This window comes from Artemia franciscana, unplaced genomic scaffold (assembly GCF_032884065.1).
Source record: "Artemia franciscana unplaced genomic scaffold, ASM3288406v1 Scaffold_3752, whole genome shotgun sequence".
NCBI classification, from domain to species: Eukaryota; Metazoa; Arthropoda; class Branchiopoda; order Anostraca; family Artemiidae; genus Artemia; species Artemia franciscana.
The window spans coordinates 265-10,953 of record NW_027064334.1 but is presented as its reverse complement, the minus strand read 5'-3'; the positions used below and the strand labels follow the sequence as shown (position 1 = coordinate 10,953).

General features: G+C 35.8%; 1 protein-coding gene across 1 annotated transcript; it reads left to right on the top strand.

Annotated features, from left to right (window-relative positions):
* Positions 1-512: 512 nt before the first annotated feature.
* LOC136043218 (glutamine synthetase-like) lies at positions 513-9,726 on the top strand (the record flags this gene model as incomplete). Its single annotated transcript, XM_065728151.1, has 3 exons — positions 513-715; positions 5,725-5,886; positions 9,526-9,726. Coding segments are annotated over 3 exons (529 nt in total), but the record flags the coding sequence as incomplete, so codon positions are not given.
* Positions 9,727-10,689: the final 963 nt, after the last annotated feature.

Sequence of the window (10,689 nt, the reverse complement as noted above, 5' to 3'; positions counted from 1 at the left end):
ATTTAAAGGGCCTAATGATCACAACTATTCCTAAAATCTTTCTGCCCTCTCTTTAAGTACCTTAATGCTAGACATGTTTATACGAGATATGAGATATACATTTATTAAGAAAACAAAACAAAAATTATTCGCCATTCGCCTGCCAAGAAAGGCAATAAGCCGACACATTTCACTTATTTAGAGAAATATTTATGTTCCAGATTTTTTTTTTTTTTAAATTATACCAAATTTTCCATGGAAATGTTAAGTTCTGGATCCCTCTAAAATTAAATATTCAAGCTTCCAGAATTGTAAACAAAGTAAGAAAGCTCTCATAGATTAAGTGGCACGCCTGTTATATAATTTAACAATGCGGCAATAGCTGATAATCTCTGGCGGTCCTAGTTTGAATTGTACCAGAATGGATGAATTTCAAGAAATGATTTTCTTAAAAAACCTGTCTATATTGTTTTGTGTTTCTGTATTTTTTTATGTTTCTGTCTATTTTTTATGTATCTTTATTCCTTCGAAAGAATAATTAAAAGAAAATATTGGAACAATGGCCCTGTTACGGCAGGCTACTCAGCTGCAACAAACAAAGCTGTACTGGACCGGTATTTGAACCTGTCTCAGCCAGATAACAAAATTCTAGCAACTTATATTTGGATTGATGGCACCGGAGAATTCATCCGAAATAAGACCAGAACGCTTGATTTCCATCCCAAGCATTCATCAGGTATTAAATTTGACAAAATTTAGTTGGCAAACGCTTCCCAAAATGCTATGTTTTTCTGTTGTTTTTTTTATGTTTTTTTTTTGTTCTATGTTGTTTTTTTTTGCTCCTGTAGCTTCTATTCAAAATGTCTATAATCATCTGTTTATATTGAATTGTGCCCTCGTAGTAAAATATAGTCAAAGACTAAAATTCTACGCGCTTATGTAAAGTATGTGACAATTAACACTGGGTTAAGGATCCAAATAATAAATGTGGGGGAAAATTAGCATTTGGATAGATTAAACAAACTCATGCACAATATTAACCGAGACGTACGTAAATTAAGCAATACTTCTACAGAGATAAGGTTCTTTCCCCAAATATCCTGAAACAATTTCTGATCTGTAAGGAAATTGTGTTTTTGTTACTTAAAGATTAGAAAAAATAGGTATTGAGAAAGAAGTTATCTTCTATTATTTCGATTTTGAGTCCTATATAAGGAAACCCTTCAGTTATAGCGTTTGGCTTTAAGGGCTACGTTTCTTTGTACTGGTTCTACCTCTGAACCTTTACTTATATCTTTCTTTGATCTAAATTTGAATAAGTTCAATACTCTATTAATTTAGCCTTCTACTTACTTACTTAAAGCTCTTGATAGGCAGTGACGTAGAAGGAACCAGACTTCAGCGCCGTTTGTAGTCTCCAGAGTGAATCGATTGTGGATGACAGCTCGCCCATCTCATACGTGGTCTACCTCTGGGGGATTTCCAGCCGTTTGCAGTTGTATTGAAATCGAATAAAAGTAGGGCAGTTGCTTCAGTGGGTAGGCGAAGTAAATGACCGTTCCAACGCATCAAGCAGGAATCAAGCTGTTCGGACAGGGAAGGTAATTTAAAGGACCGGAAGATATTCGTGTTCCATACCCTGTCGAGCCACCAAACGTGTTCGATTTCGCGGAGGTGTTTTGTCTAGACAGCATCTACCCTCATCCTCTGCGATTGAGTCAAAGGCCAAGTCTTTGACAAGTACAACATCACACTTGCTACTGAGGCAGAGTAGATACGGGCTTTCGTGAGACGACTGATCTGGGGTCTGTGGAATATTGTTTTCAGTAGGTAGACGGAAACGGCTTTCGTCTTTGCCACCCTTGCTGATATTTCTGTATCCAGATTTCCGTTTGAGTAGACAATTTAAATGAGGTAATCAAACTGCCTGACTATCTAAACATCTTGGCCAAACACACTCTATAGTTGTCAGGGGGCTGCATACTGTCTTTTCCACAGGCAGTATTTTGGTCTTGGTCCAGTTTACATTTAAACCAAGTTTTTTTGCAGTAGATTCTAGCGTCTCCAGAGCAGTTTTGATGTCAGTGAGATTTTCGCATACTATCGTCAGCAAACTCAACGTCTGACAGAACTCCTCCAGCAAAATCAATGCCAAAAGGATGCGCTTGCAGTGTTTTTTTAGAACGTGGTTCATTAGACAGTTAAAGAGTTTGGGAGGAGCAGCGAAGCCTTGCCGAACACCGTTTTTAATTTGAAAATGTGGGGAGAGCTGGCCATTTACAATGCCAGCATTTTCGGTCTTATTGTATAGTTCTTTGAAAACATCAACATTTTTCTTAGGTACACCAGAAGATTGAAGGATCATCCAAAGTGACTGTCTATCGACAGTGTCTAAAGCAGATTAAAAATCGACGAAGGTAATGTTTGCCTTCAGTTTATATTCTAGAGTTTTCTCTATCAGTTGTCTAATTTTATTGATTTGCTCAGTAGAGGACCGGCATGAGCCCAGCTTGCTAGTGTTGACAACGGAGACGGAGGTACTTTTTTGCCCGCTTGAGGAGCAGCATGACGAAGAGTTTGCCGGTTACCAAGAGCAGAATAATTCCACGGTGATTATTATATTCTGCTTTACTTTCTTTCTTCTTATAGACTGGCACAAGTAAGCCTGTCCTCCATCTGATGGTATCATTTTAGAGCGTCACACAATATTAACAGCACTTGTAGCAAGAGGGTTATGGATGGACCACTTTTTTTAAGGAACTCTTACGTCAGGCTACATACTCCCGGCTGCTTTTTTGTTCTTCAGCTCTCGTACTGCAGCTTTAATTTCTTCTGCTGTAAATTCGGTGCCATTGAGGACAGGTGATGTATTGTCAGCAGCAGCAGCAGTAATCTTGTCGTCAATTTGGTCGGGTGGAATTGAGTTTAGTAGCTTCTCAAAGTGTTGTTCCCACTTGCGGATGCCCTGTGATTTTTCGTAAATATTTTTGCCACTGGCGTTGCGGTGATACGATGTAGCTTGACTGTATTGACCTGAGAGCTCACGAAGGATCTTATATGTGGATATAGTTTCCTTTTTTGATGGCCTCTTGGAGATCGCGTGCTTTTTCGTCAATGAATGTCTTACGGTCTTTGTGCATCAGAATGTTGCACTCTTTATTTAATGGCCTATTCGCTGCCATGTCCCCACGAAAGCGGGCTTCCCCTCTGCGATCAATAATGGCAAGGGACTCGTTGCTGATAAAGCATTTATCTTACGCTGCTTCATTCTATCAACACTAGTTACAGCTGCAAGAGTATTCTCTTTGAAGAGCTCCCATACTCCTTAACTATCCTCGCACTGCGTAAGGACCTCAAATCTGTTGGATATTTCGACCTGATACTGCTTAGCCAAAGTGGGGTCCTTCTGGACACGGTAGGTATCAATTTTCCAAGGTGTCTTGCTAGTGTCTGTAGCTTTTAGGCAAAGCCTGATTCTGGCTTCAACAAGATGGTGATGGGTGTTCCCAAGTTCGGAGCCGCGATAGGTGTGACAGTTCTGTACAGACGACAGCCATCACCAGCGTATGATGATGTAGTTGATCATCTTCTTCGTCTACCCATCATTGCTATACCAGGTGTACTTGGCTATGCTGGGTCTCTGAAACCATGTGTTTGCAATATTTAGATTGTGGGTGAGACAGCATTTCAGCATTCTCTCTCCGTTGTCGTTTGGGCTATCTACTGTTACGGGTCCAACGACAAAATCCCACAGGCCAGACTCATTGGATATGCTAGCTATCATCTCTCCTAGAAAGACGAGGTAGTCATTTACTGACGTGAGAAAAGAAGACAAGAGTATAGAAATCGACCTTATATTCTTCCTCGGCTTCATTTGTGGGGGCGTAACAGGTGATGATGGGTATTTTCTCATGTTTACCATTAAGCATTGCTCTCAGGAGCAAGGGTGTTGCTGATGTGAATGGCAGGAGGAATTTGCTTGCAGCGCTGTTCAGCACTAGGCCAACGCCTCCTCGTTTCTGGTGACCACCAGACAAGTGCAGCGTGCACCGTTCACCCATGTACACCTCACCGTCACCAGACAGATGTGTTTCAGTGATTCCAGCAATCGTAACTTTGTATTTATTTAATGCTTTGGCTAACAGGGACTTTGAACCGGGCTGGTTAAGCGTCAGAACATTCCAGATGGTGACATTGATGCTACCATGGTCAACGATCTTCAGAGGGATTCGTCCTAGGTGATCCTTGGCCGAAAAGGGTTTGAGATGACATATCCGAGGCTGAATTTCTGCTTCAATTCACAGCAAAAGGAGTTTTAGTTGGAGGACTGACAACTCAACCATCCCTAGGTGCATTCGGTTCTCCGATGGCTTGCCAGATATCCAAAGGCACGTGGAGCTCACCCTTCATGCACCAATTTGCATGGGAACTAGGTCCCAACGAGCACTATTACCTCCATTACCATTACTTCCATTTAGCGTTCGGCATAATTGTAAATAGCTTTCGAGTCCGGCATCTCAGCAGTGTTTCAAGTTCAGCAGCTTCTTTCCATCCTAGGATTATATCAATTAGAGTATATACTTTTTTCTGCAACCATCGTTTTTTTTATTATAGTACTCTGTTTTCAAGGTTTTCATTTGTGTTGTTTAAAGCTTTGTGGCTTTAGTCCCTTCCGAATCAGGCTCATAAGGTGGGTTTAAGCACCCCCTAAAATCTAAAGGTTTTTTTCCATTATTTTGTACTATCCCCTTACAATTCAGAAACGTATGTTTTTATTTTTACTTCCCCTCCTTCAAAATTATGTGTATAATTTTTGTGAATATGCCTGTTTAACCTACTTCGTAAAATAATTCTGGGTTTCTTGTGCTGAATTCCTTATTTTTATCTTAACAAACCCGTTAACCGTTTTTGTATAATAAGCTAATGAAAAATGTACGTGAAAACTGCCCAGAATAATAGGAGCCGTCTCTTTGAGTCAAAAACAGAATTATAATGCTGAACTTTCCTGCCTCCTAGTGTCTGGATTTAGCCCCAGAAACAACACTTAAGTTTGGTGATTTTCTTTGGTCTCAAATTGGCATTATTTTGTATTATGGAGATACAAACACAAAAGTAATACTACCCACCTGAAATACCGAACTTTGTACATAGACCGGAACAACAAGGAATCTAACTTTTTTTGGAGAGGGACTTGGGGGGGGGGGGCGCTTGATCCAACAAGAAGCAAAAGACAATGTAAACTTTCAGTGTAACAAAATAAGAACTTGGTTGTTACTTTTTATTTTTAGTGTTAGTATAGAAGAAAGAGTAAACTAAAATGATGTTTTAGGGTAGTTTAAAAGGGAAATCTTGTACCGAGATGGCTGGTTTTCACACTCAATTTCTGTTAAATATCGTACACTAACGGACCGATATAGTCCTATGACAAATTCTAAGTTTATTTAATCTGCTGCTTATTATTATTTTCTGTATTTATATAGGTAATTTTGCAATTTACCCCCTCTTATAAACAAAACATTATAATACGAAATTTTTGCTCCATTGCTTTCAGAAAATTTCTGTTTACTGAGCTTTAAAATTTTCTTCCTATTTCAGAACATACCAGTCCTCCTACATCTTTACTTTTTTAAGGCATTATATATATATATATATATATATATATATATATATATATATATATATATATATATATATATATATATATATATATATATATATATATATATATATATATATATATTTCAGAACTACCAATTTGGATATTTGACGGCAGCTCTACTTATCAAGCAGAAGGAAGCAATTCAGATGTATACTTATATCCATGTGCAATGTATCAGGACCCTTTTAATAAAGGGAAAAATAAAATTGTCCTGTGTGAGACTTATAAATACAATAAAACCCGAACAGGTAGGATATGCTATGTTTATCTGTTTCCTTAAGTTGTTTTTGTAATTGATTTTGTTATAAGTATATATATATATGTACTTATGTATATATATATATATATATATATATATATATATATATATATATATATATATATATACATATATATATATATATATATATATATATATATATATATATATATATATATATATATATATATATACATATATATATATATATCAAGTTTGACTTGAATATTCGATATATTTTTTACTCGTTTCAATATTTTATTACCTGTTATCCGCATGTTTGCTTTGATTGTTCATTTAATTTCTAAAAAAAAATAAAAAATTGTAAGATTAAAACAATAGAGCAGGTAAATTTTGAATACTGAGATTTATTAAAATTGGCAGCATTACAATTTTATTTAGTTTGTTTATTTCTTTCTCCTCCTCTTGATTAATATAAGGAGTCATTTTTATTTTTTTCAATATTTTTGACAAATTGAATTACAGTGTTCAAATGCGTTTTAATATACAAAATAGGCTCCTAAACTTTCATGCCCAGAAGTGGAAGAGTGGGGTAATAGTCAATCTCCTATTTGCAGTAATTTTTCTTCGTTTTAATTTTAACTTAAGTGTTTTAATTATTTATACAAGCATGTGCCCTCTTCACGTTTGGTATGATAATTTTTCTTAATTCCTATTTTTTGTATTTTTTAAATTATTTTGGGCCGTTTTGAGTTTGAATTATTTTAAAACTTTGTTTCTTCTTGTCTTTAGTTTAATATGGCTCTTTACTTATCTTTGAAAATATTTTTTCAGATAGTTTTTATAAACAAATTTTATTAAGCGAGCAATAAATATATATATATATATATATATATATATATATATATATATATATATATATATATATATATATATATATATATAATATATATATATATATATATATATATATATATATATATATATATATATATATATATATATAATATATATATTGATATATATATGTCTCAGATATTGCTAACACTATCTTAACAAAAAATGTGTTCATGGTATCTTTCGATTTAGTTCAGTATCCCCTGAAATTTCCCCTGAAAACACTGACCAGTCAACAATATAACATCGCCTCAGATATTGCACTTGTGCGCAATTTTGACAACCAGGATGCATATAGTTGTATTTTGATTATATTCAACAACCCCCTTAAATCCAGTACACAACATCCTTATGTTTTACATTCCTCTTAACAATTCGTGAATGTTTCAACTTGATATCCTTTCCTAAGTACTCTTGAAACATTAATAGTTATTTGACAACCTGGATCCACATAGTTTCTTTTATTTTTGTTCAAAGTTATCCCTGGCATTTCATGAAAGTTTTAACTTAAGACCCATAGTCACTACTGAGATTAAAACAGATCCACCCTTTTCACTACTTAAATGCACCATGAGCTTGATCCGAAACATTCGTTTAATGGGAAATCCCCTAAAACATTCAATAAAAGGCACAATCTATAACCTTAGCCACTCGTGAGATGATGCAGACAAGAACTTTTGACAACCTGGATTCACTATGTCGTTTTGACAATCAGGATGTCGTTGAACTGATTTAATGGTAATATTAGAAGTTTTAGTAGTATCTACAGTGACAGTCGCAGTAGCAGTAGCAGTACTAATAGTAGTAGTAGTTGCAGTCAATAGTTACCACACTCGTTGCAAATTGTCCCACTTGCAGTTGTAAGCAGTCACTGTCACATTTACAAATAGTCACAGCTGCAAGTACCCTCAGCAGCAGTCGTGTTGACTTCGTTTTCGCACTCACAAGCGTCCACGGTTGCAGTCATACATTTTCAGGATCACAAGCAGTCAAAGTCACATGTATTCGTGTGCTCAGGTACTGGAAAAGGTAAGTAGTCATAATCAGGAATAATTACGGCCGCAAGTTATGACTGTTGTGAATAGTCTCAGTCGCAAGCAGTCATAGTCATAGTTGCAATCAAAAGTAGTCTTGGTCGGAGTAAAAAATAACCGTATATGCTGGTATTCGAAGTCAAACCTAGTTACAGTGACAAACAGTCAAAGTTATAAGTAGTCACAGCCACAGCCATAAGTAGTCGCACTTCCATATGGACCCAATGATTTATAGTCGTAGTTGCCACCACAGCACTAGTAGTAGCTACAGTCATTATCTTCAACCGATCTTAAGATATTGAAGATGTACCTTTTTGACATCATGGATATACACAGTGGACACAGGACCGGTTTCAAGTAGAGTTGGTTGATGCCACAAGTAGTGACACTTGCAAGTAGTCTCAAGCAGTCAAAGTCACAGTAGCAAGTAGTCTTAGCTGTTGTGACATTAGGAGCGGCAATAGTGGTCCTTAAAGTGTAAATTTTAATACCTTAGTCATTCCTAAGATATTGTAGACACACCCTTTTGATAACCTTGATTCACAGAATTTCTTTTGATTTAGTGCCACATACCATTATTCTTCCCTGAAGTTTTATCTTAATACCCTTAACCTTTTCTGACACACTCAGGATCAAATATTCCCCCTCTCTCTTAATTATGAATACTATATGTAAACAAAGGACACATTTCATAATGTGCCCCCAGGGTATGTGGGGGTATAGTGGTTCCAGAGACATAGTTATTAGACCTTGTTGAGATTCAGGATCAAACATACCCCATTTTATCAATAACCAGCCTTGTACATAAGAAATGGGTAATTGACTTGATGTACATCACTAGCCCCATGCGATGTGGGAGTTTTGTCTTCCATGGAGGCACACTTGTTTAATTTTTCAATTATTTTTAACAAATATTCAAAAATTTTGATCAGATACCTTTGGGAGGAGGACAGATAAAAAGGAAATAGGAAGGGTACTGGTTGCCCTCAGACTAGTTTTTTATATCACCCTCAACATACCCTGATAATTTGGAAACAAATCATATTACAAATATTTTCTTTTACATTTATACAAATTGGCAAATATAAACAACATTATAGTGAATTAGAACCCTGAATTGCTAATATTCTAGCAATTAATATCAGCATATGTAAAAAATTCAGTTTACTTTCATTTGTTCTTTCCGAAAACTGTTTAAGACAGATTTAATTTTCAATAAAATGTTAATGACACAGTGGACTTTAGACTTTTACGGACTGGGAAGGGGATAGCCACACTTCTGTTTGTAGTGATTTTTCTTCGTTATCCTATACGTTTGCTATTCGTGTTTATTTTATTTCTTTTGGGTTTGTTTTAAGTTTGAATCACTATAGGAATTCTGTTGCGCTGGTCTTAAGTTTACCTGGGTCTTTACTTTCTTATATTTTTTTTTCAATTTTTTTTTTAATTAGCAATAAGATAAAAATGCAGGCGAAGAGAAAGGGGTTTTGAGAATTCATTGTTTTGGGGTAATTCTGACAGTTAATGCTACATGAAAACTAAGTCTCTTAAATTATGATCAAATAAGAATAGTTAGGTGATGTCAGAAAACAAGAAGACTAATCAATTGTATCGCTTATATGTATATATATATATACTTCATACTCAATTCCTCGAAAGCTAGAAGTTACCTTTTTGTATCTTTTCATTTTACTTTTCAATGGCTTCCGACATAAAACTTATCAAATTCGTTTCAGAGACAAACCATAGGCAATCCTGTCTTGAAGCAATGCAGAAAGCGGCAGATCAACACCCATGGTTCGGCATTGAACAAGAATATGTTATTTTAGATCAGGACAGCTATCCATTCGGCTGGCCCAAAAATGGATTTCCTACTCCGCAGGTAAATATTGCTTCTTAGTCAATTTCTGTGGGTACTTCACAATGTAGGTTTCATATCATTTGTAAACGGTTTTCGTTTTCTCAACATTAGTGACATTTTGAATATATCACCTTGTATTCATAATAGTTCGTCAAGTTACTAACTTTGCATGACACATAAAGCTGAATCAGGCTTTTACGTTGCGAGGGAAGAAGAGAGGAATTCTGAAGCTAAAAGTTTGATATCAAAAGGGCTGATACGCCCTTTTTACAACCAGTAGGAATTTACTGTGTTTTCCTTTTCTTCCAATATACCCCTCAATATTTTCTAGTCGAACTTGTCACAAGTTCGATTAGTTTTAGTCGTAAGTGATTACAGTCACAAGTAGTCACATTCACTGGCAGTCTCAGCAAACGTCACAAGTAGTCACAGTAAGAAGTAGTTATATCCCAGTCATAGTCACAGGAAGTCATACTTGCAAGTAGTCACGAAAAGTCTCAGTCACAGCTTCAAATAGTCACAGTCGCAAGTAGTTGAAGATGCAGTCACAGTAGCAGTAGCAAAAGTGATCCTTAAAGTTTCAAGCTAATTAGACCTTTTGCTTCCTTTTAAATCAGCGTGTTTTTGAAAATTTTGAGAGTAATTGTAAAAGGGACTACATACCCGCTGATCGCAATTACATGCTCCCTATGCATGCGCTGAAAGTTTTAAAGCAATGTCCTCAATTATTCCTGGAAAACTACTGATACACCCTTTTGACTACTAGCACGTACATAGCATGTTCTGGTTTTGTTCCACGCCTAGTTTTAGCCAAAGAGAGAAGTATTCACAGTTGAGGTCACAGTAGCAATAGTAAACATTTCGAATTAATGCTCTAACCCGCTCTAAAGACATTACTTATGCGTCTTTTTTATAAATTGGATATAAATAGTGTTTTTTAATTTAGTTTAATGTACTCCTCAACGTCCCCTGAAATTTTAACTCAGTACTCTTAGTCTTTTCGAACATTTCAATCATCATTCAATTTCCCCCCATCCAA